Source organism: Rutidosis leptorrhynchoides, chromosome 1 (genome assembly GCF_046630445.1).
Source record: "Rutidosis leptorrhynchoides isolate AG116_Rl617_1_P2 chromosome 1, CSIRO_AGI_Rlap_v1, whole genome shotgun sequence".
Lineage (NCBI taxonomy): Eukaryota > Viridiplantae > Streptophyta > Magnoliopsida > Asterales > Asteraceae > Rutidosis > Rutidosis leptorrhynchoides.
The window spans coordinates 385,134,174-385,159,876 of NC_092333.1; the positions used below are offsets into that span (position 1 = coordinate 385,134,174).

A 25,703-nucleotide genomic window follows, 5' to 3' on the forward strand; every position below is an offset into this window, starting at 1 on the left:
TACATATAGACAATCACCGTAATAATAGTTTACAATAGTACTTCCGTTGACAATGCAGTCAAAATAAGATACATGGTGATGATTTGGTGAATGCAACGTTTCCTCGAAAAATATGCCATATAAGACTCCATGCACATAGCTTGTATAACATATAAGCAAACAGCGGAAGACTTCTAGGAAACCTGAGAATAAACATGCTAACAAGTGTCAACACAAAGGTTGGTGAGTTCATAGTTTTATTGTTTCATATAATCTGTATATAAAGGTGGATCACAAGATTTCAGTTGTTTCATCCAGAAACATTTATCAAAATATTCTACAAGATTGAGCACCCTGGTAACTAAACTTTAACGTTATAATAAGTACCCCTGTTTTAACATACATGCAACCAACATGTACAATACACGCAAACTAACGTGTACTAAACTCAAATAGCATACGTCTGTTTTATAGTTCAGGCTAGGGTTTCTATGCCTGGAACAGACGGGGATGTCAAGCCCTATGGATCCATATACAACTACTCGCGCCCACCAGTTCTTATAACTGGCAGTTACTAGTTACCAAAGCTAAGGGATTTTCAGTTCAAACTCGGTGTAGAATTTAGTATGTACTTGTGTCCATTGCATTTAAAATAAATTGCATGTATTCTCAGTCCAAAAATATATTGCAAAAGCAATTAAAAAGGGAGCAATGAAACTCACCTTAGCAGCATATAAAGTCGTTCACCAAAATATGATCGAAACTCGGATTACCAAATAACCGTAGATCTCAACCTAGAGAACATATGTTGGTCAATAAATGTCTATCAAGCTAGGTCAGGTCATAGTGTATCACAATCCTAATGCTCGAGATCAACATACAAAAGTTATCCAAAGTCGTTTCAAAAAGTCAATTTTGACAATAATTCAACAAAACGAGACGTGCCATATATATGGATTCATTTACTTGGCTGGTAATATTCAAAAATCCAATTTATCATTCTTACAAACAAGTTTCAAAAGCAATTTCAATCAATGTCAATCATAATACAGTTGATCATATCTTTTAATTCGTTCACCGAAATTACGCGATTTCTAAATGAAAAGTTGTTGATTTTTCGCCAGCTTTCCAAAAACATGAATATCATATACATTTTATCAGTAATATATGTATTTACTTCGTGATTCATCATAACTGTTTAACGACAAAATTTAGCATACAAGCATGCATAAATATATATACTCGAGCACTAGACATGGATACACAATTAATGTATAAAAGATAAAATATGAGTGCTTACGTATCAATATTGAGATTCAATATTGTAGGAAAGTACGTAGACGCAACAGAAATGATAAACACTAGATTTGATTCACAAATATACCCTCGAACATTACCCATAACCTCCTTGGCAATAACCCATAATTTCCTTAGCTCTATCCCGCTCAAAAACCCATTTTGAAGGTGACACGCTCATAACCTCGTCGTAGTATTTTTGGTATATATACTACTAATAATAATATTATAATAAGATTAATAATAATAATATTAATCTTAATAATCTTAATAATAATAATAATAATAATAATAATAATAATAATAATAATAATAATAATAATAATAATAATATAAAAAAATAATAATTCGGAGGAATGAATCGAGCTTTTATAGTATGTGGCCTGCTACAGTACCTCATGCGATCGCATGCGTTTTCAGTGTTTTTGCCATGCGATCGCATGGCCGCCTTATCCATTTTTGTTTGCTAGTTCGTCGACATCAAATAGTGTTTACTGTAGCAAATAGTGTACTGCAGCAAATAGTGTTTACTGTAGCAAATAGTGTGGTTGTAGCAAATCACTGTAGCACTGTAGCAAAATACGGTAGCACTGTAGCAAAATACGGTTTCACTGTGCAAATAGTGTTTTACTGTAGCAAATAGTGTTTTACTGTAGCAAAGTTATTTTACTGTAGCAAATAGTGTTTTACTGTAGGAAAGTCGTTTTTACTTGTACATATATATATATATACATACATATAATTGTTCATGAATCGTCGAGAGCAGTCAAATGTAATGAAACAGTTCTAAAATTTTTAGATTCAACTTCATAGACTTTGCTTATCGTGTCGGAAACGTTAAAGATTAAGTTTAAATTTGGTCAAAAATTTCCGGGTCATCACACTTGACGAGCCCTCATTCGGACGGTTCGCTATCGTTAGCGGATGAAATATATTTTCGAGTATAGTGTATGTTCTAACACTACGTAACAGGGTACAAAACAGTTAAGTCTTGATAATTGGGTGCTCGCGAACGTACTTTTGGAATGCAAACGATTTGGATAATCAACTATACAAAATCTTGTGGTTCAAAAACACGTTTACAAATACACCTATGATTTCACCAACGTTTTTCGTTGACAGTTTTCTATATGTTTCTCAGGTTCATACTTGGCTACTTGATACATGCTTCCGCACACTTTGATTACTTGTTTGGGGTCAAGCATACATGCATACGCTAGTGATAGCACCTTTGAATTTAAGCATACTGTTTACATACTTACGCTATTTATAGCAACTGTGATTTTCAACTGATTATGTCGCAAGTTATTTCATTTATACTTTATAACTTTTGTAAAGTTATACATGTTGTCGAACCGTTTGGTTACTTAAAACTTTGCAAGTCATGCACGTTTCAAATGAATGCGACATAATTTTGGTCAAACGCGTCTCATTTAGGGACTATGACCACGTAACGGGACCTAAGTTAACGGCGCCGTCAATGACGATTTTGACGGGTCGTTACAATTTTAGGATAAGACAAAAATTGCGTTCTTGTTTTTGGCAGAAAACAAGAACCCTTTCGCAGAAGAGTATTTAGGCTTCATACTGTGTATATCTCTCGTGAATAATCATCTATGTATTTATAGGCACCGTAATTATGGTAGGAGATATATTCGAATCAGTTGACCGATTGACTCTACATAAATATCTCCCATAATAGTCAAAGTGGTTATGATAATTATCTTTTTCGTAAACAAGAATTATCATTTCCTCAAATATATCAAAAGTGCTTACATGAATAATTTTTCGCATGTTAACAAAACTTGGATTACATGCTAAATCCCAAAATTCGTACTAAGTGTTTTTCTTACTACCTCTAAGAGGGAGCAGAAAATCTTTGCTGCCTCTTGTGCTCCCTCTTTAGACGTAACAACAAACAACAAAACACTTAGTGAATTTTAACGAGTCTTTTTACTTTTGCCTCTAAAGGCTTTTCTGTGCTGCCTCTAAAGGCTTTTCTTGTGCTGCCTCTTTAGATGTAACATCAAACACTTAGCCAAATTTCAGTCGACTTAGAAGACATAGTTCAGAAAACATTTAGTCAAATTTTAGCTGACTAAGAAGAAATAACATGGAAACACTTGGTCAAAATTTCGAGTAGACCAAGTGATGATAGTAAATAATGGAAAATCACTTTTAAGTCCGGATAGTTTATCATTAAATAAGTGTATACTTTGTACCTTCCTACCCATTTATAAATATAGAGTAAATTGCTCAATTACACTAAAAATTTCACCGTAAGTATGTGAATTTAAATATAAATAAATTTAATGAATTTAAAATAAATCATTAACGATGTTAATGATAGATGTATTGAAATATTAGAGGAAAAAAATGAGTTTCAGCAAAAATACAGCCTGATACTCAAAGTAATTGGTAATTTGTCAGTTGACTGATGGCAGAGGACAAGGGAACCATCTGTGTCATTTTTCAAATCTCAAAAATAAAATATTTTTTTAATTCACTTTGAAATTTGATTCCCCCAATTTCCAAACATCACTCCCAATGCTCATTTACCCATTTCTTTATTAGTTTCCTTGCAACTTACACTAAAACCACTAGTAACAAGCTCATATTTTTATCATTTTTGTAACTCGAGGCACTTAATTCCAAGAAGATTAAACAAAAAACATCAAAATTTGTCTTTAGAATTGTAGTAGAAGCCAACAACCATTTGAGTGACTCAAGTTTCCATTTTTATTTTAGGGGTTTTGCTAAAAACTTGTGTGTTTTTTTCTTCTTCTTTGTAACAGAATGAAGTTTATAATTTTGTGGGTGGTTTTATTTAAGGTTTTGGTTTTAGTGGTGGATGCTTCTGATAGCCTTCTTTCTCCAAAGGGTGTCAACTATGAAGGTAATCTTTTTGTGGGTGCTTTCTAAAAACAAAAAAGATTGAATTTTTATTATGAATATGATTTTTGGTTAATTAGTACGGAGTAATTTGTTTGTGTTAACTGAAAATATGAAATGTATATTTGACAGTGGCTGCATTGATGTCTATGAAGGGTAAAATGATAGATGAGTATCATGTGCTTAATGGATGGGATATTAATTCTGTTGATCCTTGTACTTGGAATATGGTTGCTTGTTCTTCTGAGGGTTTTGTGATTTCTCTGTTAGTATTTATATTTATATCTCCATCTCTAAATATAGTATTTAAATTTAAACTTAATTTATTTCTCCTTTTTAATTTTGTTCAAATGTGTTTTTTAGTGAAATGGCTAGTACTGGATTAGCAGGCACTCTCTCCCCAAGTATTGGAAACTTAGGTCATCTTCGCACATTGTAAGTTTATCGAACTGTTTTTTTTCTTTTTTCTTTTTGGACAGCAGTCCGGGATCACCCAGGGTGACTTAACCGCAGTACGGGATCACCCATGGTGACTTAACCACCCACGCGTTCATCTCCCACAGTTACATAAGCCGCCCCCAACTGCTACCTAGGAAGAAACCTGGCCCAATCTTGTCATATATATTTGAATTTCTTCATTCAGGTTATCTATATTATTTCATGTTTATACATAGACTATATACAAGGCTAAATATTAGGTTGGTGAAATATATACATGGCAATTGAGACCCATTCTCTCAAATTTGGGTCAAATGGGTCAAGCTTTTTGCTCAATTGAGTCTTGAAAAAAAATATGCCTGACAATGTAAACCAAAACCTAAAAAAAGGTCCAATGAGTTTTTCTTCAACCTATTGAGTCTTATACAAAATATAAAAGAACAGGTCAAACGGGTATTAAATCCCAAGTTCAATAAATAGAACACATGTCTAATGGGTCTTGTGAATGGGTCAAATGGGTCGACTATAACAAGATTCATCCATCAATCATTTATGAAAGCATTAATGGTTATATCAATTATTATGTACATTAATATTTTCTTATGTATATTATAAATGTTAATAGTAACTAAAACAATATAATAAATGTAAAAAATCAAATGTAAAAGTATATGACCTGTTTGGACCTATTTGACCCATTTGACCCTTTTGTTACCCAAACCAACCCAACCTGACCCGTTTGCTAGGTATAATGAAATATAAGAATTTGTGAACACAAGCATTAAGATCAACGCTTTTGTAATGACGGTAATAAATAAATATGCAACTGTTCTTATAGGTTACTACAGAACAATGCATTATCAGGTCCAATTCCAGCTGAAATTGGTAAACTTACAGGACTAGAAACTCTTGATTTATCAAGTAATCAGTTTGTAGGCGAAATTCCAAGCTCTTTGGGTTCTTTGGCCCATTTAAGCTATCTGTAAGTTTATATCCACGTTTCGGTTTATATTTTAATACCTTTTATGTCACACTGTGTATCTAATAATTGCTATAACACATTTTTCAGGAGACTAAATAAAAACAAGTTGTCAGGTGATATTCCTGGACCTGTGGCAAACCTCACAGGTCTTTCATTCTTGTATGTGGTTACTTATCTATCATTTGTATGTTCAATTTATCATTTAAAATAATAAATCGCATGAATAAAGGGTATGAAATTAAATATACTGTGGATATTGTAGGGATGTGTCATTCAATAATCTAAGTGGTGCGTCTCCAAAGATACGAGCTAAAGACTACAGGTATTATGATATAGGGAAAAAGCTTAAGTCTTTATAAAATATATCAATAACTATCACATTGTAAAGTTTTATGTTGCTACGATTTTAATCAGGTAACATTGTTGACACATTTATTTTATAAAAATAATTGTTAATGCAGGATCACCGGGAACAACTATCTATGCACTTCAGCCTCTTCTTTTAACTGTGTCAACATATCCAATGTAAATGGTAAACTTTCTTATCGAACTTACGTGTTGTTTCTTAAACCTTTTTCAGTAAAGGTGTTAATTAAATTTTATTAACTATAAATGGGTTGATTTTGGATGTGTTTAGTCTATAATGGGTCAAATGTGTAAATGTGAAAAAAAAAAAAAAAAAAAAAAAAAAAAAAAAAAAAAACCAGCAGGTCAAATGGGTTAAAACATGTCGAGTTACCCGAATTGTTGGACATAAGAGGTTTTGGGTCAAAAAGCAGGCCCATCGTTTACAAATATCTTTTGTAATCATAACAAACAACCTTTTAATAGAAAAATCTCAACCCAGCTAGTTTTGGTGCTTACCGATAAACTACGTGTTTTGACCCCTTACCAACCCGCCCTTACTGCCACCTTTAGTGTCTCTAAAAATATATAACAAATTTTACGTTTTCATTTGCACAGAAGGTAACTCAAATAAGCGAGTTGACAGCCGGCACCATTGGATTGTGTCTGTTATGGTTGGAGTTAGTTGCACGTTCGTGGTTTCTATAATGCTTATTTCTTGTGGGGTCCATTGGTATCGGTCTCGTCTGATGTGCACATCCTATGGTATATTTTTGTTACAAACAAAGCATATTTTGTTATTTTAAGCATTTGTAGTCCAAGAAGAATATTTTATAAATCAGTAATTATTTAAACGTTTGCAGTGCAGCAAGATTATGAGTTTAACGTTGGCCACTTAAAAAGGTTTACGATTCGTGAATTGCAAGTTGCAACTGGGAACTTTAGTTCCAAGAATATATTAGGACAAGGTGGGTTTGGAATTGTTTACAAAGGGTGTCTTTTAAATAGGACTTTGGTGGCTGTAAAAAGACTAAAAGACCCTAATTTATCCGGTGAGGTGCAATTTCAGACCGAACTCGAGATGATAAGTTTGGCGCTACATAGGAATCTTCTTCGTCTTTACGGGTTTTGTTTGACTACTGAAGAGAGATTACTTGTTTACCCTTATATGCCTAATGGAAGCGTTGCGGATCGCTTGAGAGGTAATTAACTCGATTTTTATTATGTTTAAAAGGTTGTTGACTTTTTATTGTCAAACATAATTACTTTTAAGCGTTTGACTTTTATGTTTAGAAGGGTGCTGACTTTTTATTATAAACAGACGGTGGACGGGAGACGCCACTTTTGGATTGGAGTAGACGAATGCATATTGCACTTGGAGCTGCGAGGGGACTATTATATTTGCATGAACAGTGTAACCCGAAAATAATCCATAGAGACGTAAAAGCTGCAAATATTTTGTTAGATGAAAATTTTGAAGCAGTGGTTGGTGATTTTGGTCTTGCTAAGCTATTAGACCCCCGCGATACACATGTTACGACAGCAGTTCGAGGTACTGTGGGTCACATTGCGCCAGAATATCTCTCAACCGGACAATCTTCTGAAAAAACAGATGTTTTTGGATTTGGCGTACTTCTTTTGGAACTCATAACTGGGCAGAAGGCGTTAGATGCTGGCAACGGTCAAGTTCAAAAGGGAATGATTCTTGATTTGGTTAGTATACTTTAAGCATGTTTTGCACATATTTCTACGTATACATACTTATATACACATTTTCACATACTTATGCCTAAGTTCAATGCCCCATTTCTTGGTTTGCCATTCTAGGAAAAAAGTTCTTTTTGGTGTCGTCTGTCAAAGTTAAAGTTGGTCAAAGTTTGGTCAATATTTTATAATTTTTTAAAAAATTAGATTTTATGCCATATATGATATTATATCTATGTTTGAAATATTGATGTTTTATATTTGATAGGGGTTGGGGTGGGTCTGGTGGGTTTCCAAAGGAAACACAGGGTCGGGGGTGTCCTTGCCAAACATACATCTTTCGATCCTACAGTATATTATTTATTAATAAAAGTCAACGCTGGTCAACGTCCGACTCGTCCCAAACTTGTCCTTCCAAGGTCCCAATCGACTCGTCCCCGACTCGTGAATTTTACAACCTTGGTCTCATAGCTAACTGCAATTTTACACGCCAAATGACATATTTGGGTATCAGCATAAAAGCAGCCCTTTAAAAGCAATAACAGTGTATGTATGTAGTTGGTCAAAGTCAAATCTTTGACTTATTACAATTTATGTATACAGGTTAGAACATTATATGAAGAAAAGCGGTTGCAAGTATTAATAGACAGGGATCTAAAAGGTTGTTACGATGAAGAAGAGTTAGATAAGGCTGTTGAACTTGCTCTTCTTTGTACTCAAGCACAACCAACTTGTAGACCAAAGATGTCGGAAGTGATGAAGGTTCTAGAAGGTGTGACGGGTCAACCATCCAATTTGGAGGAGACACAACCTGGACCCACCCAACAATCTGACTGGCAAACTTTTAGTTTCTTGAGGAATTATAGTGATGTTCGTGATGGGAACTCGTTCACACTTGAAGCAATGGAGCTATCAGGACCCCGGTAATGCATAATATATATCGATAATTAGTTGTGAAGTACTTGTGAATATTCAAAGTTTTGGGAAGCTTTTATCTTTGTATGTATTTATATGTATAAAGATAGTGATGTAGCAAAGTTTGGTAGTGATCAGTGTCAGGATTTAGACAAATTCTACCTATGAAATATTAGAAGAATGTTAAAAGTTAGAACCCTGGTTTGCTGAGTCAGCAATTTTGGATCTCACTCATTTTATGTTAACATAATATAATATATATACTAATTTATCTATTTTAAGATCAAGGCAGTTGTCCTCATGTAGCCAATCTGATGATCCCAAAACTAGGTAATCAGAATGCTTGAATTCCTTATAACAAGATACATCACAAAGGATTGTAGTATTTGATTAAAATCCATAAATAAAAAAGATATGATAATCGACCAAATTATTTTCGATCATTGCATTGCACGAATGTGATACGTGTTCTACTAAATTAGTAATTAATTATATTTGTGAATGTGCAAATCTTGTGAAAAAAGTAGATGTCATAATATGTATTGGGAGTTTTGGACTAATGATTCATGAGCTAGACATAAATTTCATTATGCGTAGGTCTAAACTTTATGTAAGCCTGAAAATAAACTCTGGCCAGTTCACATTCTTTGACTAATCTCTAACTTATGTAACTCAATTTTTTTTTTAAGAAGGATTGAATAATCAAACTTTAGGAAGTGTAGGATGTAATCTTGACTCACCTCAAACTTACTATAAACTATTCCATTACGGGTATTCTCCAAATAAAAAAACTGTTTTGTGATCAATAAAACAATACAAGTACAGTAATTCACTAGTTTGGTTTGATTTGATTTTAATCACTTATATATATTAATTACAATTAAGAACAACATTTCCGTTGTAGTCTAGTTGGTTAGGATACTCGGCTCTCACCCGAGAGACCCGGGTTCAAGTCCCGGCAACGGAATTAAATTTTTAATATTTTTCAATTTCAATTTTAATTTTTCAATTTCAATTCACAGAAACCATGTTACGAAACCCTAATGCGCCGTACAACTTGCAAATAAAACCCTTTTACACCTTCATACCCCCTCATTTCAGCTCCTCCTTTAACATCATTGCGCCGCCGTCTACACACCTTCGCAACTGCAATGGTAACAACTGATTTCTCTCAACCGCCGTCGTCTGTTGATTTTATATTAATTTTTATTATTATCTAATAGTGTTGGCTTGTGTGTAATTAGTTAATATGATGAAATTGTTTTATAGGCATCAGAGAGGAAGCAAGCGAACCCTATGAGGGAAATCAAGGTTCAGAAACTTGTTCTCAACATCTCCGTCGGTGAAAGCGGTGATCGTCTCACTCGCGCCGCTAAGGTACACACACACACACACACACACACACACTCTTTTTGTGTATATAAATTTTATGTATGGATTGTTCCCGATCTGAACAATTACTGATTTAGGGTTTTTGTTTCGTGATTAGGTTTTGGAGCAACTTAGTGGCCAATCACCTGTGTTTTCCAAGGGTAATTATTACTTGGCCATCTCTATTTATCATATATTGTTAATTATTATTATTATTATTACTACTTCTGTACTGTTATTATAATGTTTATGTTTATGTTTATAGTTAGTTGATTAAATGATTGTTTATGAGAGTTGGTTTATCATTGTGTAGAAGATTAGGGGGTGTTTGGCCAAGTTTATTGTCAATGTTTATGGACAGATATTGAAAACGACTATACGTATCTTATGAGCTTATAGTCTATGAGCTTTACTAAAAATTCAACCACTAAACGAACTTACCTAAAGACCGTAGTTAATTGTTGCTATTTGAGGTCCAATTTTGTTTTGTACTGTTAGTTGTTGTTTGTGGTTCAATGTGTTAATGGTTTTTAATGTACATGTAAAAAGATGTTGTGACTAGTTTCTGAATTTGGTGTTAAATGTTACAGCAAGATACACAGTGAGATCTTTTGGTATTCGGCGTAATGAGAAGATTGCGTGCTATGTCACTGTTAGGGGAGACAAGGCAATGCAGCTTTTGGAGAGTGGGCTGAAGGTTAAGGAATACGAACTTTTGAGGCGAAATTTCAGCGACACCGGCTGCTTTGGTTTTGGTATTCAGGAGCATATCGATCTTGGTATCAAGTAAGTGCTTTTATGGTTATTCTGTTTTCTGAAGTCACTTGTATACTCTGGATTACTTTTGGCTGATTGTTTTGTTGAATGTGCTCATTAGCTTAGTTCAACTTGCATGAAAGTATGTATATCTTATAAGATATGCATGAAAGTAGTTATTTATGATATGTTCTACTGAGGCTTATAGAAGTTGAGTAGTTTTGCAAAAAAAAATCATCTGTAGCCATGTCTTATGAAAAAGAAGTTCTTGTTTTTTCATTTACAGCACAAGATTTATGCTGCCTAGTTCATTAGATCCCATTTCACCTCATGAAAGTGAACTTACGTTAGACGCCAACATCTTGAGCTTACGAATTTAGAAAGCAGGTGTCTTTTATAAATTCTAACATGGTTCTTGCAATGCATTATTGACCTTATCCCTCACTATTGATGATTGATCTTGATTTACGATGATAGGAGAATTAAGACATGAAATATTACAATCTGGGAGAAGCTAGAAACTAGGGATAAAAATGAAAATTAAACTTAGTTATGCGAGAATGCTGAACAAGTTTTTCTTACTTTAGACCAATATGATGATCTTCTGTGCATTTATTTTAATTTATCATTTTTTGATATGATGCTCTTTATATTGGTTTGGTTTTTTATTATATTTACACACACGAGATGATACTGTCTATATATTTGTCAAAATGACTCGTCTTTCCGTAGGTCTTTATGTACACACACTTATGAACGTTTTCGTAACTGCCAGGTATGATCCATCAACAGGGATCTATGGTATGGACTTCTTTGTGGTTCTTGAACGCCCAGGCTACCGTGTGGGTCGTCGTCGTAGATGCAAGTCGCGTGTCGGTATCCAGCACAGAGTTACAAAGGAGGATGCAATGAAGTGGTTCCAGGTCAAGTATGAAGGAGTTATCCTTAACAAATCCCAACAAATTGGAAATTAGACTTTATTAAAGTAAGTTATCTGTTGGTTGTTAACCTCGAACTTTGCTAATCAGAGGTTTTTTTACATTAATTTTTGTCTTTTGGTTATTATGAATTTGACTAGTTATGATGGTATTCTCTTGTTATACCGAGTAGTAGCTGTTTTAGTTATATGGCGTTATGAACTTATTTTGTTCTGTTCAGATTCTATTGGTATTTTTGCATTTACTCTAGTGGTGGTTGTCAAATTGTAATAATTCATTCAGTAAGGCCAGTAGTTATAGCATATCCTTGAAAATTATCAAGTAAATTGAAAACTTGCAAAAGGTTTTCATGTTTAGTTCAATTTATTTATTCTTTGCGAATACATTTGGTTGCTAAAGGTTTTCATATTAACATGAAAATTGGTCATTCTAAATTGTTAAGTTTTAGTAGACAACTAGCAGTGGGTTAAACTAAACATGAAATCTCTTGGATTATTATTATTATGATCTTAAAGAATTAGTTGCATTCTTTTAATCAAGCTACGGAGTAGTTATTAAACAGTGACGAACATTCAATTAAACTAAAATTACAAAATCACATATGTGGTCGATCAACTCATTAATTATTTCTTACTAGCTAAATTACTCAAAGGGGCGATATGAAATTAACTATTCACTCTGCTACAAAAATTATTCACTGTTAAAATTTATTTTCACTACTGATTTTTTTTTCTTCAAAAAATAGATGATTAAAAAGTACGGAGTACTAAATGAAATCATACTAAAAAGATTACTACAGTAATATTCTATATATAATCAAACGTGAGAAAATTATGAACAGTATTTTCCGCAATAAAGAAGCACGCTTTTGAGTGGATAAAAATTTTTAATTCAACGCAAAATCCAAAGGTAGATGTGGTTGAGTGGTTGCGGCGTCGGGGACGCAAGTTCGAGCCTTGACAATTTCTCTCTTTATTTTTTGATTATTTGCAACTCTTTTCACATTTTAACTTTATTATATCTTTTACCCTTTCATTTTTGAATCTTTTATTATGCAACTAAAATTCTTACTTTTATTTTTCACTAAACTTTTTCCAATCTTAAAGAATATTTGCAACTCTTTTCACATTTTAACTTTATTATATCTTTTATCTTCTCACTTTTGAATCTTTTATTATGCACCCTAAAATTCTTACTTTTATTTTTCACTAACCTTTTTTCAATCTTAAAAACAATCTCTAGCTTTGTTTCTAAAAAAATACGTAGGCATGTTCAGTCTGTTCAATTGACTTTTGTTTCTTGAATTACATTTAGTTTATTAGCGTTAAATTGTTATGATCCAAAACATATAGTTATGTATAACAAAAAACTTCTCAAACGCAGCGAAGCGCGTGACTAAATACTTGTTTAGTATCATTTTTTATAAATAACTATCAATCAATAGTACCAATAATTTTAAAACGTGTATGGTATGTGACCGCTAAAGATGTTTCAATGGCTAGTGAACACGAAGTTGTGCGAGAGCTACCAGCTTTATGTATGGTATGATCGTCCAGAGAGCCTTTTGTAGTTTCCATTTCATGTTATGATTTAATTGGTGATGTTTGTTTTCGATAGTTGCTGTAATGGCGTTAAGCCTTCTAATGTGTTTGTCTAGATCAAGTGGATATATTAGAAGTGTAAGCCCATGTTGATCCTACTTTTGTATCTAGAATTTTCACTATTGTGTGAATTTTCTCTATTTATATATTTCTTGTTTGTTGGCAAAAAAAAAAAAAAAAAAAAAAAAAAAAAAAAAAAAAACAATAATAATAATAATAATAATAATAATAATAATAATAATTTTAAAACGTATATAAATAATATGGAGTAAAGAACACGGATAAATAGTATGCAAGGAATTTTTTTTAGATTAATTTTTTTTAGTTGAAAGATTAATACAATAATTTTTTAGATGAAAGATTAATACAAAAAATATATTTATTTATTTTTATTTTTCGCCGGAGGTCCACTTGGAAGCAATCTCTTTATCCGCCGAACAGAGAGATAGAGGACATTCTCTACTATTGGGAGCAAGGTTGCAAAATTCGCTATTCGGGGATTAATCGGTCGGAATTTTGGAAGGATTAATCGGCAATTCGGAGATTAATCGAAGATTAATCGGATTGTACTGTATACATTTAAATATTAAATTTTAAAAATTATATGTGTAATTATAGAAAAAAACCATAAATATAAGATAATTTTAAACATAATTATCTAACATTGTTCATTTTGCTTCAAAACTATAAAATTCTTGTTAAATTCATGTTAAAATGTTAACCATTTTTGACTTTGACTGACTTTGATTACCAAATTCGATTTTGATCCATCAATTGACGTTAACTGTTTAATTAAACGGTTTTTTGGAAATCGGAACGGATTTCTTTTAAAAATGATTAATCGGGGATTAATCGGCTAGTAATCGGGTTTTTACAACACTGATTGGGAGTGTTTCACTCGGGGAGCATAAATGATTTCTCTTTATTTTAGGGTAGAAGAAGAATTATTTACGTCTCACCTCTTCCATATCTCTATACATGTGGGATTGAGTTATTGTTGTTGTAATATATTGGTATGATAATAAGGGGTAGCAAAGTTTAATAATATATGAAAAACGTGTGTAAAAAGCATTGAACTTAATCATCATGTTTGTCATGTTTGCACATAATAGTATCAACAATGCTACATCATTGTATCCACTTACCCACCCAATTATCATTTTTGAAAGCAAGTGGCTGTTTTTATTAATTGATTTCCAAATCTATCTAATTCTATTTTTAAAGAAGTGTTAGAGTTGATTTACCTATTTACATTTATATATTTACTTTTCAATCCCAAATCAATATAAAGAAAACGTAAAACCGGTCCTTTGACTGTCCTTACCGATCTCACGATCAATATGAAAAACTGTGTAACACATGATTAAAGTCCCTCAACTACAAAGCTACTTAAGCTAATTTTGTAAATATTTTATCAGTAATGAAATAATATATATGTATATGTATTTTAATTTAATTAGTCACTCTACCTAATACATGACATTCAAAGTTACATATCATTTCATTATTGTTTTTGACGTACAAATCATCTTTCTTTTTTATAGTTTACTAGTGAAATGACTCGTGAAAAGACGGGTTTGTTTAAAAGAAACAGTTTAATGATATGTTTTAGGTATTAAGTGAATGTAAATGTTAAAGTCATTTAGTTTATTGCCCCGTGAAACCACGAATTCCGACTAAGAAACTTGTCGTTGATTTTAAAAACATAAAGTTCGCTCAAAGTTGAATATTTATATTTATATTTTTAATAATAATAATAATTATTAATAATAATAAATGCCTTTTAAATTTTTTTAGAAAAATAAAATTACAATTTAGAAGAGATTAATATTTCCTTTTATAAAAAATTTTATATTATTTTTTAATTAAATTAATATATAATTATGACATCATTATTATGAAAAGTAAAAAATAATTTATCTTAATGATGATATCATTATTTTAGAGGTTTATTAGACTATATAGATATAGATTTGATTTGAAGAATTTAATTAATACTACGTAATTAACTAGATGCACAACATTTTTTTGGCTAATACCCTAATAGTGTTCTATTTAATGGAAGTTGAAGTTGCCTTTCTAAAATATCATAACACATCACTCGATGATGGAACACAAACGTATATATCCACATATGTTACCAAATCTTATCAATGTTGCGTATGTATCACATCACAATTCACAATATTCACAATACATATTAAAGGAGGTTTATGTATATTGCTATTCGTTTGTAAGTTTAAAAGAGGTTAAATTTTTTTGATGAACCTTGTTTTATGTATATAACTAGATGTGGAGCCCTCGCTTCGCGCCGGGGGTTCCGTTTTGAATGCGAGTTAAAAAAAAAGTCTTGATCTATTTTGTAAAAAAGAATTTTTTTCGACATCTAACATTGGAGGGTTGTTCCTTTTGTGAAAGTTGCCTCTTTTAGCGTTCGGGTTTTATTTAAAAAAAAAGTTAGTAAAGTGGGGGTTCGATTTGTATTTTAATAAAAGTTAGGGGGTTAAGTTTGTGAAATTTAAAAAAAATATACGTATAAAGTGGGAGTTCGATTTCTATTTTAATAAAAGTTAGGGGGTTAAGTTTGTGAAAATTGAGTATTAGTAAAAAAAAAAAAAAAATTTAGTAAAGTGGGGGTTCGATTTGTATTTTAATAAAAGTTAGGGGTTAAGTTTATGAAATTTGATGAAAAATATACGTATAAAGTGGGGGTGCGATTTGTATTTTAATAAGAGTGTAAAGTGGGGTGCGATTTGTATTTTAATAAAAGTTTGGGGGTTAAGTTTGCGAAAAGTGGAAAAAGGAATAGTACTATTCATTTGGCATTTGCCTTTTAGATATAGGTATATAATAGTTTATCCGTCAAAATAAAAAAAATAAAAAAAAATCACAATACATATTAAATATGCAGTTTTAGATATAAAATTAAAATTAATCATGCCCTACATGATTCTCAAAATTTGCCCCTCTCAAACACGAGCTAAAACATTAATAAACAATCTTAGTTGTGATTGAATACTTGTACATAATGATTTGGTAATTAGATCACAAATGTATAATTTTTGTTCATCTCAAAAAAGTCAACATTTAAATAACAAAACTGAAAAAATGACTAGGAAGACCATAGACGAAAGTCCAATTGACACACCAAGAGCCACCTTACTTGGCCCTCTGTAATCATTCACTTGACTCTTCTTTTCTAAATTATCATCACCATAACCACCACCATTGTCACCATTACTACCACCATCGTCGCCGGCTAAAGACGACGGCTCATGGGTCGCCGGTGGGGGCAAAATGGGCATTCCATGTTTATCACAAGGAGGAATTCCAAACTTTATATCCTTTGAAAAAACTGAACTTTTATAACATAAATCAACATTTCCATTTATCTTGAATACCTCCAAACTCTTTATAAATGATTCATTGAATGGCAATACACCGTGGAATTTATTATTTTCAAGATTTAAATACTTTAATTCCCTCATTTCTGAGATGAACTCAGGGATCACTCCATTGAGTTGATTGGACCCAAGATCCAAATGTACTAACCCAGGTATGTTGGACATGGATCCAGGTATTGGTCCGGTGATCGAGTTTGATGAAAGAGAAAGATTTTCAAGGGAAATCAAGTCACCAAATGAATTGGGTATTACCCCATTGAGGTTATTTGATGAAAAGTTTAAAACTTTCAGGCTTTTCAAGAGAGTTAATGATGTGGGTATGGTTCCTTTTAGTTTATTTCTTGAAAAATCAATGTAGGTCAGCTTTGGATTCCAATCTTTTGGGAGATAACCTGTGAGATGTGCATTGGATAGTGTTACAGACTTTAAGGATTTCATATTTGAGGTGATAATGTGGATGCCTGAAGCTTTGATGGGGTCACCCGAGATGTATAGATGTGTGAGGTTGTGGAAGCGGCTGAGGAAGACTCCGGTGAGGCGTTGGAGGGAGTTGATGGAGGTCAAAGAGTGGAGGTTGGTGGTGAGGATGGTAGGGAAGTGGACAACTGGGATGTGACAATTATAGAATGTGAGGGTGGTGATGGTGGATAGGGCGGTGAGGACGGCGGTGGAAAGGCGGTGGTCAGCGGTGCAGTCGGTGAGACGGAGAGCGGTGAGGTGGCGAAATGGGGTGGCAGTGTCGCAGGTGGATAGTGTGCATGGATCATGAGTGGTTGAAATGTGGAGATATTGAAGGGCTTTTAGTTGGTTTGGGTCTAGGGTGGTGGAAGAAGACGACGGTGGTTGATCGGTGTTTATGGTGATTTGTGGCGGATTTGCGGTGGTGAAGTATATTAGGAAGAGGAAGAAGGTGGTGGTGGTGGTTATGGTGGTGGAAGGTGTCATTGTTAAGTTTTGTTTTCATTGTGTGTTGATATTGAAGATGACTGTTTTTATGGTTTGTAGCAATAGAGTAAAGATTAAGCAAAGGTGATAAGAAATTAGTCAAATTACTAATTAACCCCTATATAGTAAACAGAAGACTGAATAAAGCTTCATAGACCATAAACCAATTAATCAATTATTATCCCTTAATATAATCATGGGAAGAATTGTTCTTTTACATTCAAAACATTCCCAATACAAATTGTAAAATACAATTCTCCAAACAAACATGCACAAAACAACAAAAAGATCTACATTTTCAAAACTATAGTTTGTACTTTGACCTCAACAATCGATTGCGATGCAGCCTTGTGTAACGCTCGTAGCTTTACTAACGAATGGATCGATCTTCACCCACACAAGTGAGAAAATAGACGCCAATAAAACCGACCACAAAATAACAATTGTGGGAGTTCGGTTTTGGCGACCCATGAGACCTTTAAGGAATGGGTACAAATGAAGAATCACCCAAAACGCAAAGAACACTTTCCCGAAAAGAGGGCCCCACGCTTCGTACCCCTTGTTGAGTGCATCAGAGAACCCTGCAACGACACCTACCAAATTGAGCACGAGAAGAGTAGTGGGAGGGATCAAAACCGTTGTCCATTTGATCATATAAAGCTCCCCAAACTCAAGATCATCAGCTTGTTTTGAAGTGACAGTAAAGTTTGTATCAACACCAGCCAGCATTTTAAGAAACCCTTGAAAAACGGCGAAAAGATGGGCCGAGACACCACCGATGACCCAAAACTGCTCGTTACGCCAAAGTTCTTCGATACTGACTCCGCTCCATCGAATTTCGAGGACACTGGTTGTAATGATTGACAAAAAGAGACCAAGAAACCAAACGGCTGCTATGTTGGATAGCTGGATTTAACAACAAATGCATCATAACTAAAATCAGACAATGTTGTAAAACTCCCCGATTAATGCCGATTACTCCTTTTTAGGAACTGACCGATCCGATTTACCAAAATCCGAGTAATTAATTGGTCAACATCGGTCAATGGTCAATGGGTCAAAATCAGATTTAGACGTCAAAATCGGTCAAAGTTAATAGTGGTCAACATGTTAAGAGAATGTTAAAGTTATGATAATATTCGGATTTAGTCGGTCAACCCTCAGTCAATATCGGATTTTAGTTGGTCAAAGTCAATAGCGCTCAAAATTTTAAAAGAAAGTTAAAGTTGTTGGTCAAAGTCGGATTTAGTCAGTCAAAAATCGGTCAAACTAAAATCAGGCAACTTTATTTTTTAATTTAGTTTATATTCATTAAGAGAAAGTTAAAGTTACCGTGGGGATGATAAATTTTCCGGTTAGAAGACAGATAGCAGGAAGTGTACAGTACGCAACGAGAGGTAGAGATGTGAAGGGATAAACAATGGTGTTAATATACGCTAGTCTTTGAAGTAATTTAAGGCGGCCCCCACCCCAACCGTACCATAACGGGCAATGTCTACTCAAAAAGATCTCAACAGATCCAAGAGCCCATCGTAAAACTTGGTGCAACCGATCTGACAAGTTGATAGGAGCTGATCCTTTGAATGCGGGTCGTAATGGCATGCAGTATATCGATCTCCATCCTCTACAATGCATCTTGAATCCCGTTAAGATATCCTCTGTAACCGATCCATATATCCACCCAATCTGTTCATGTTTTAACCAATTTTTTGATCAAGAACTTATTGTCAAATCAAAACGATTAATAACAATCCATTTACAAAATAAATTTCTAAAAGAAAGTTATAAATTAAAGATTTTTCTAAAGACAGTCTCGTTAAGGTGCATAAATGATGTGGAACCGAATGAAGAGTCCTACAAGATTTAGGAGTCTAAATAGTTCTCTCTTAGTTTAAATTATTTATTATTTAGTTAATTAAATTAATAGATAAATATTATGGTATGTTTAAAATTAGAGTTACAAGTTGGTTAGGATTAGGAGTCTACTGGATGTTGGTTTATGTTTTTATTATATATAGTCCACATAATGTAATTCGTAGGACCTATCTATCTTTTGAATAATAATAAAAGTGATTCTTTTATTTTCCAGACTCTTGCGAGAGTATTTGTCCAACAAATCACGGTTGTGATTTTGTTATTTGGTTGCGAAGAGCGTTTGTCTTCCAACGGATCCTTTGATCCTCATCAATTGGTATCAGAGCAATCGATCCACCCTATCATCATTCCGATTAGTTGGGTCTCTCCCATGTTTGGATCTTGATAGTTTATCTCATATCTTAATTCCGATTAGTTGGGTCTCTCCCACGTTTGAATTTTGATATCCTATCTAAAAAAAAGGTACTGTTCATAGCTACTGTTCACCGTCAGAAACGCGTCAGAAGGTACCGTTCATCGTCAGAAGTTACTGTTCATCTGTCGCAATTACTGTTCATCGCAAAAAAAAAACAATTTTTTTTCTTTTCTTGTTTCAATGGCCGGCGATAAGGGTAATCAAAGTCGCGATCTCGCTATCGCTCTCAAAGAACTCAAGAACACGCTAGATATAGTTAACAAATCCAACGAGCGTGCAAAACAACGATGGCTTGAAGAAGAAACCCGAAGATCTACTTATGATGTACGACCTTGGAACGAATCACATCAATACTACCAATATGGATTATCTCAATACCACCAAAGCCCCATTTACTATGAACCACAATCCTACCATCAACCCTACTATCCACCACTGCTCTACTATGATCCATACTATCAGCCACAACTCTACCAGAAGAGTCAACCTGTTAAGGAGAATCTCGATACAGATGAATTTTTTGATTCGATGAAAAGTTTAATAGCAAAGTTGAAAAAATCAGAATCAGATCATATAGAGAAGCGTGATAAAATAGCTGAGGAGAGTCAGGTTGAAGAAGAAAATGTGTCCTTGAATCCTGAAAAAGAAATTATTTTAGAAGGGATGCAGAATGATATAGCTGTTGTTAGTGTTGAAGAAAGTAAAGAATCTGCAACACAAGATTCTGACTTGTTAGGTTCTGGTTTAAAAGAGGAGAATTTACCACTATCTAAAGTAGTCGCGGCTTCTGAAGGTATTCTTGATAAAGGTGAGGTTGTAGCAGTTTCAAAAGATGATGGAGACAAGAAAATATCATATTTTTATTTGAATAACTCCATGGATGCAAGCAAGAGGATTAACAAAGGCGATTTGTTCGTGTTTAAACCGGGCATTGAGAACTCGAGGTCGAGTTCTTTTCAAGAAGGGGAGAAGGGTCAAAGGGTTTTAGAGGATAAAATTGGGATATCGTCTTGTTTGAGTTGGAACTCGAGGTCGAGTTCTTTTCAAGAAGGGGAGAAGGGTCAAAGAGTTTTAGAGCATAATAATTTTGCTAGAGATCGTCGCAAACAAATTTGGAGTGGCAACGATGAGTTTGTCATTGATGTGTTTGTATTTGATCCGGGCATATCATATTATTTGAGTTTCACAAGTTGTGAATGATTGGTTTATCTTTGATCCGGATATATTACCTTTTTTAAGTTGGAACTCGAGGTCGAGTTCTTTTCAGGTGGGGAAGACTGATGTGGAACCGAATGAAGAGTCCTACAAGATTTAGGAGTCTAAATAGTTCTCTCTTAGTTTAAATTATTTATTATTTAGTTAATTAAATTAATAGATAAATATTATGGTATGTTTAAAATTAGAGTTACAAGTTGGTTAGGATTAGGAGTCTACTGGATGTTGGTTTATGTTTTTATTATATATAGTCCACATAATGTAATTCGTAGGACCTATCTATCTTTTGAATCTTTTGAATAATAATAAAAGTGATTCTTTTATTTTCCAGACTTTTGCGAGAGTATTTGTCCGACAAATCACGGTTGTGATTTTGTTATTTGGTTGCGAAGAGCGTTTGTCTTCCAACGGATCCTTTGATCCTCATCAATAAAATGCTTGTCCAAAAGAATAACCGTCAATAATAATTGTCATGTACTGCCCATCTATGTACGTTAACGATAGCACTGAGGGCTGTCGTTAGAAAAATCAAAAAATTTATCATATAACGACAAATCCATAAATTTAACATCCCGGAAAAGAATAACGTTAACTAAACAACAAAAGATCTGAAAAAAGGTTTGAAAGGATACAAACAAAATTAATTATCTTTTACTAGATTATTTTACCTCTTTACCCCATGCGGTTTTCTCTTCATATCCACAACTAATGACATGAATCGCTTCATTAATCATTGTTGCCGGGTTAGCAGACTCCGCTAGCCCTCCATTTTCCATCAATGTCGACTCGATAAACACAGTAGACATGCCGAAAGTTTTCTCGAAGCTCAATTGAGATATAAGTAACGACCGATCATGTTCATCATAACCTGAATCGAAATTCCAAAAAGATTAATAAAACTGTATATTGTTGGTTCCAAGATGTTAGTTAAGCCAGATTTTGTAACAGAATGAACTTACTTTCAATCTCCTTAAGGTTAAAGATTGCAGCATTTAAATCATCCCTTCTTGCATCACGTTGAAACTCTTCTAGATCTTTCTTGGGCTTCTTGGGCCCGCAACAACAAAGTGAAGAAGAAGACTTTGGTAATGCTGGTAGAGATTGAGGTCCATAACCATATAAAGCTTGCCTATAGAAAACACAACCTGTTCCAACATAAACTGGTCCTTGTATACCATCTAGTCCTTTCATGTTAACCTAAAAATATCACAAAAAGAGACAAATTAATTATGAACTATATCCGAGGTTGCAAAACCCGCTATTCAGGGAGTACTTGGCTGAGACTTTTTAGGGAGTACTCAGAAACTCAGAGAGTACTCGAATGTTGACCATGTTTGACTTTGACCGATTTTGACCGAGTTTTGACAGATTTTCCGAGTAATCCCAAGTTTTGGCCGAGCTTTGACCGATCTTCCGAGTAATCGCGAGTTTTGACCGAGTTTAACCGATTACTTGCTGAGTAATTCCAAGTTAAGCAACACTTCTATAAATGGGCGTAAGATATATTAAAATAATAAGCAATATGCAATGGAATATGAGGCTTACATCAAAGAAAACCGTGTTCCTATTGGCATATCTGTCGCTACGGTCAATGCCGTCGAATCTTTGAGGAAACTGGATATAGCATACATCACGACCAACTTGTGGGTCCATCATAAAACACATTGACTCTCGAACCGCCTTGCTATTGTTCAAATAATGATCACAATCCAGATTGAGTATATAAGGTGCATTTGTGAGAATTGCAGACACCCGTACCTGAAAAACAAGGCAAAAAATGAAAAATAAAATAAAATAATAATAATAATATAAAATAATTAATTAGCACTTCAATTTCTTGTACATGACAATCAATTTATTGCGTAATTTTAAACTTACGAGAGCGTTTTCAGCACCGGCTTTTTTGTGGTGTTGATATCCAGGTCGTTTCTCTCTCGAGACATAAACTAGTCGAGGAAGCTCGTTTCCCTCAATGTCATGGGCCCCACTGCTTCCTAGAAAAACCTGCATATGAGCAAATTCAGGATTTACTTTAAAATGAAAATTAATGAATAATAACAGGGATTTGTAACATCCATAAAATAAATGTGTAATAATTAATATGTAACCTGAATCATGCCCGGGTGGTCACGTGTATTATTTCCTGGCCACGGTGTTCCGTCTTGCATAGTCCATCCTTCTTCTGGTGTTTTTTGAGCTTTTGCTACTAACGCATTTACACGCACTTTGTATTCCTCGTAATCACGCTGCAATCAAAAACCAAAACGAGGATGATCGTTATACTGAGAATCATTAGTTTAAATATACCACAGGTGACAATTTCGAACCATTTACTTTCAAATAGGTCGATTCAGGTATTGTTATTGTTGTTGTTTGGGTTATGTTTAATCGTTAACATGCGAAACGGGGGTTTTTCAAATATCGGTTTTGACCCCTTGCCACCTCTAAAATATACCACTAAATATAAATGTCAAGATTTTGAATCTTACTTTCATTGCTCTACGTTCTTTAACAAATGATGGTTGAACTTTATCTTTCAAATAATCGATCTTCTGGGAGAAGTAAAACTCTGGTGCCCGTGGTTCAATTGAGAACTTTTTACAGAATGGGACCCACTTCCTTGCAAACTCTGCAGTTTCAGCAAGGGATTCAAAAGACAGCATCGCAGCACCATCGTCAGATACATAACATGAGACTTTATCAACGGGGTAATCAACGGCCAGGATCGAAAGTACGGTATTCGCAGTAATTAGAGGTGGTTCTTTCAACGGATCGACTGTACTTACAAAGAAATCAACAGCTGCAAGTGCTGATGGTTCACCCTCTCTTTCAAATCTTTTTTGTAAATAATAATCAAAACAAAAATATTAGTCTTTTATAATTAATAATTAGAATTAAATTATCTTTGAATATAATCATGTCAGGTGTATTACCGTGCAGCTAGCTCATCGGTAAATGTAACACGGTTAATAGGATACCATTTAGGGAACTGATCCAACACCCACGAAATAGCAAACCAGATCTCACAAATAACAGAAGTGAGCCACAAACCATAAGAACTTTCAACCGGATTTGTGATTCTGTAATGAAAGAAAAGTCCCAAAATAATCAATCGTATAATAATCACAACTCTATACGGTGTGATTTGGCTTTTCGGAATTGGAACTATTTGTGAAAGTGGTTGCACTGCATTTGGATCCGCAGACCTGCAAAATCAGTTATCTTTTCTCATTAACAGATTCGCAAATTGCCATCAGATATCATACTTTAGTTAAAACACACATTGCTATTGTACAAAATTAAAAAGAAACAACAAAAAAACCGTCATATACTTACGGATGATTTTCGTCCATCTGTTGCTCGACAGGAACTTGAACTTCTTTAGCAGCCTTATCACCTCCCTTCTTTTTCTTATTCTTTTTATCCTTCCAACTTTCAACCCTGTTCTTCCATATTGGGTTCCCACTTTCATCAACCATTTCTAAAAACACCGTCACAAATTAGCCAACACAAATCAGTATATAAAAGCCTCATAAGTTTCATATAGACTTGATATTCAGATAACTACTCACCACTATCGACCGTTGACACTGTGCTAACATTTCTAGCATGAAGTCCAGCATCCTTCACCAATGAAGACCAAAAAACAAATTACTTAAATACTCTATTTTTTAACACATAAACTAAACTAAAAACTTAAATTAAATACTCTTAAAGACGAGTAACTTGTTATGTTTATGAGGTATGAGCTATACCTGACTGTAATTAAGGTGGCCAGCCATAGTAGTAAGGGTGACAGGCTCGTGTACTGCCACATCAGCATTTATCAAGCTCACTATTTTTACACATTAAAACAACATTAAAATATAAAAAGTTTCAATCTTTAAGCTCATTTGCAATTAAAAAAAAAGAGTTCAGCAATACAATACCATCATAAGGGGTACCACACTGTACACAAGCATTGTGCCCTTCTTTAATTTCATACTCCAAACAAGGCTTACAAATTGGAAAATTACATTCATGACAAGCAACAAACCCTCCAACTCCATCAGACGCAAACCCTAATTGTTCACCACAAGTGTTACAAATAGGCGTTTCTGGATGCATCATTCTGGGTACAAATTAACCCCAATTAATTAGGGGCTTTTGTCTCACAGACTTCGAATTTAACTCGGGTTGGTTCAATTTGTGGTTTGTAGTAATCTTTATATGGAAATTAGAAACCCTAAAATAATGGGTATGGTGGTAAGGTTGGTGTGGCATTTTAGTAGCTGTGAAAATGAAGGGTTGCTGGTATGGAAGTTGGGATGTTGGTGTCGTGTTTAGAAATTGAAGCAAAAGAAGAAAAGGGTTTCAAAAGATTTTTAAATTTTGCGGGAATTTGAAGGAATGCTGTTAGAGTATGCTGACACCGCATCACTTATTCATGACACACGAACTAATTAATGTATATATTTTATTGCGTTAGGTACAAGTAGTCATTTTTTGTAAAATGGTGATGTAAAAGGTAAAAGGTTTCCTCGGGGAATTCATGACCCTAACTATTTAGGCTAAGAGACCACTTGTACTACTGACTCGTGTTGGTTATTCGTGTTGTTTTTTATATTTTTTTTAGTGATTAGAACGTGTTGA

The 25,703-nt window shown here is 33.9% G+C and overlaps 4 protein-coding genes and 1 non-coding gene across 7 annotated transcripts; 3 read left to right on the top strand and 2 right to left on the bottom strand.

Annotated features, from left to right (window-relative positions):
* Positions 1 to 4,071: 4,071 nt before the first annotated feature.
* Positions 4,072 to 8,563, top strand: LOC139886572 (probable LRR receptor-like serine/threonine-protein kinase At5g45780). Of its 3 annotated transcripts, none has more exons than XM_071870421.1 (11): positions 4,072 to 4,171; positions 4,300 to 4,432; positions 4,531 to 4,602; positions 5,444 to 5,587; positions 5,675 to 5,746; positions 5,850 to 5,909; positions 6,049 to 6,119; positions 6,551 to 6,697; positions 6,796 to 7,134; positions 7,254 to 7,645; positions 8,240 to 8,563. In XM_071870421.1, the coding sequence occupies exons 1-11, from the start codon at positions 4,072 to 4,074 to the stop codon at positions 8,561 to 8,563; spliced, it is 1,854 nt and encodes a 617-aa protein (XP_071726522.1). The 3 variants fall into 3 exon arrangements, with proteins under 3 accessions (XP_071726522.1, XP_071726523.1, XP_071726524.1); XM_071870422.1 differs by having other exon boundaries at positions 6,554 to 6,697; XM_071870423.1 differs by lacking the exon at positions 4,072 to 4,171 and adding an exon at positions 6,295 to 6,297.
* An 882-nt stretch (positions 8,564 to 9,445) lies between these two features.
* On the top strand, positions 9,446 to 9,518 carry TRNAE-CUC (transfer RNA glutamic acid (anticodon CUC)). Its single transcript has one exon. It is a non-coding gene; the product is annotated as a tRNA-Glu (tRNA).
* An 83-nt stretch (positions 9,519 to 9,601) lies between these two features.
* LOC139871201 (large ribosomal subunit protein uL5) lies at positions 9,602 to 11,803 on the top strand. The gene is made up of 5 exons (XM_071858940.1): positions 9,602 to 9,705; positions 9,821 to 9,928; positions 10,041 to 10,083; positions 10,513 to 10,708; positions 11,454 to 11,803. Exons 1-5 carry the CDS (start codon positions 9,703 to 9,705, stop codon positions 11,650 to 11,652), a joined length of 549 nt encoding a protein of 182 aa, XP_071715041.1. The 5' UTR covers positions 9,602 to 9,702; the 3' UTR covers positions 11,653 to 11,803.
* Positions 11,804 to 16,291: 4,488 nt separating this feature from the next.
* LOC139900824 (receptor-like protein 51) lies at positions 16,292 to 17,566 on the bottom strand. Its single transcript, XM_071883579.1, has 2 exons — positions 17,497 to 17,566; positions 16,292 to 17,460 (listed from the first exon to the last, which is right to left on the bottom strand). The coding sequence occupies exons 1-2, from the start codon at positions 17,564 to 17,566 to the stop codon at positions 16,298 to 16,300; spliced, it is 1,233 nt and encodes a 410-aa protein (XP_071739680.1). The 3' UTR covers positions 16,292 to 16,297.
* Positions 17,567 to 17,753: 187 nt separating this feature from the next.
* On the bottom strand, positions 17,754 to 25,231 carry LOC139886571 (cellulose synthase A catalytic subunit 8 [UDP-forming]). The gene is made up of 13 exons (XM_071870420.1): positions 25,001 to 25,231; positions 24,827 to 24,906; positions 24,644 to 24,695; positions 24,408 to 24,552; positions 24,005 to 24,277; positions 23,561 to 23,906; positions 23,180 to 23,317; positions 22,950 to 23,075; positions 22,617 to 22,829; positions 22,031 to 22,268; positions 21,740 to 21,939; positions 18,899 to 19,252; positions 17,754 to 18,472 (listed from the first exon to the last, which is right to left on the bottom strand). The coding sequence occupies exons 1-13, from the start codon at positions 25,179 to 25,181 to the stop codon at positions 17,891 to 17,893; spliced, it is 2,928 nt and encodes a 975-aa protein (XP_071726521.1). The 5' UTR covers positions 25,182 to 25,231; the 3' UTR covers positions 17,754 to 17,890.
* Positions 25,232 to 25,703: the final 472 nt, after the last annotated feature.

Bases quoted from the DNA above. Each gene is read 5' to 3' on its own strand.
- LOC139900824 (XM_071883579.1), bottom strand. From the start codon at position 17,566: ATGACACCTTCCACCACCATAACCACCACCACCACCTTCTTCCTCTTC. The intron at 17,461-17,496 runs ATCCGCCACAAA...CCGATCAACCAC, and splicing joins AATATACTTCACCACCGCAA to CGTCGTCTTCTTCCACCACC.
- LOC139886571 (XM_071870420.1), bottom strand. From the start codon at position 25,181: ATGATGCATCCAGAAACGCCTATTTGTAACACTTGTGGTGAACAATTA. The intron at 24,278-24,407 runs GTAAGTATATGA...CTGATTTTGCAG, and splicing joins CAGATGGACGAAAATCATCC to GTCTGCGGATCCAAATGCAG. The intron at 23,076-23,179 runs GTTACATATTAA...GCTCATATGCAG, and splicing joins ACCACCCGGGCATGATTCAG to GTTTTTCTAGGAAGCAGTGG.
- LOC139886572 (XM_071870421.1), top strand. From the start codon at position 4,072: ATGAAGTTTATAATTTTGTGGGTGGTTTTATTTAAGGTTTTGGTTTTA. The intron at 4,172-4,299 runs GTAATCTTTTTG...TATATTTGACAG, and splicing joins AAAGGGTGTCAACTATGAAG to TGGCTGCATTGATGTCTATG. The intron at 6,120-6,550 runs GTAAACTTTCTT...TCATTTGCACAG, and splicing joins CAACATATCCAATGTAAATG to AAGGTAACTCAAATAAGCGA.
- LOC139871201 (XM_071858940.1), top strand. The intron at 9,929-10,040 runs GTACACACACAC...TTTCGTGATTAG, and splicing joins GTCTCACTCGCGCCGCTAAG to GTTTTGGAGCAACTTAGTGG. The intron at 10,084-10,512 runs GTAATTATTACT...TAAATGTTACAG, and splicing joins ATCACCTGTGTTTTCCAAGG to CAAGATACACAGTGAGATCT.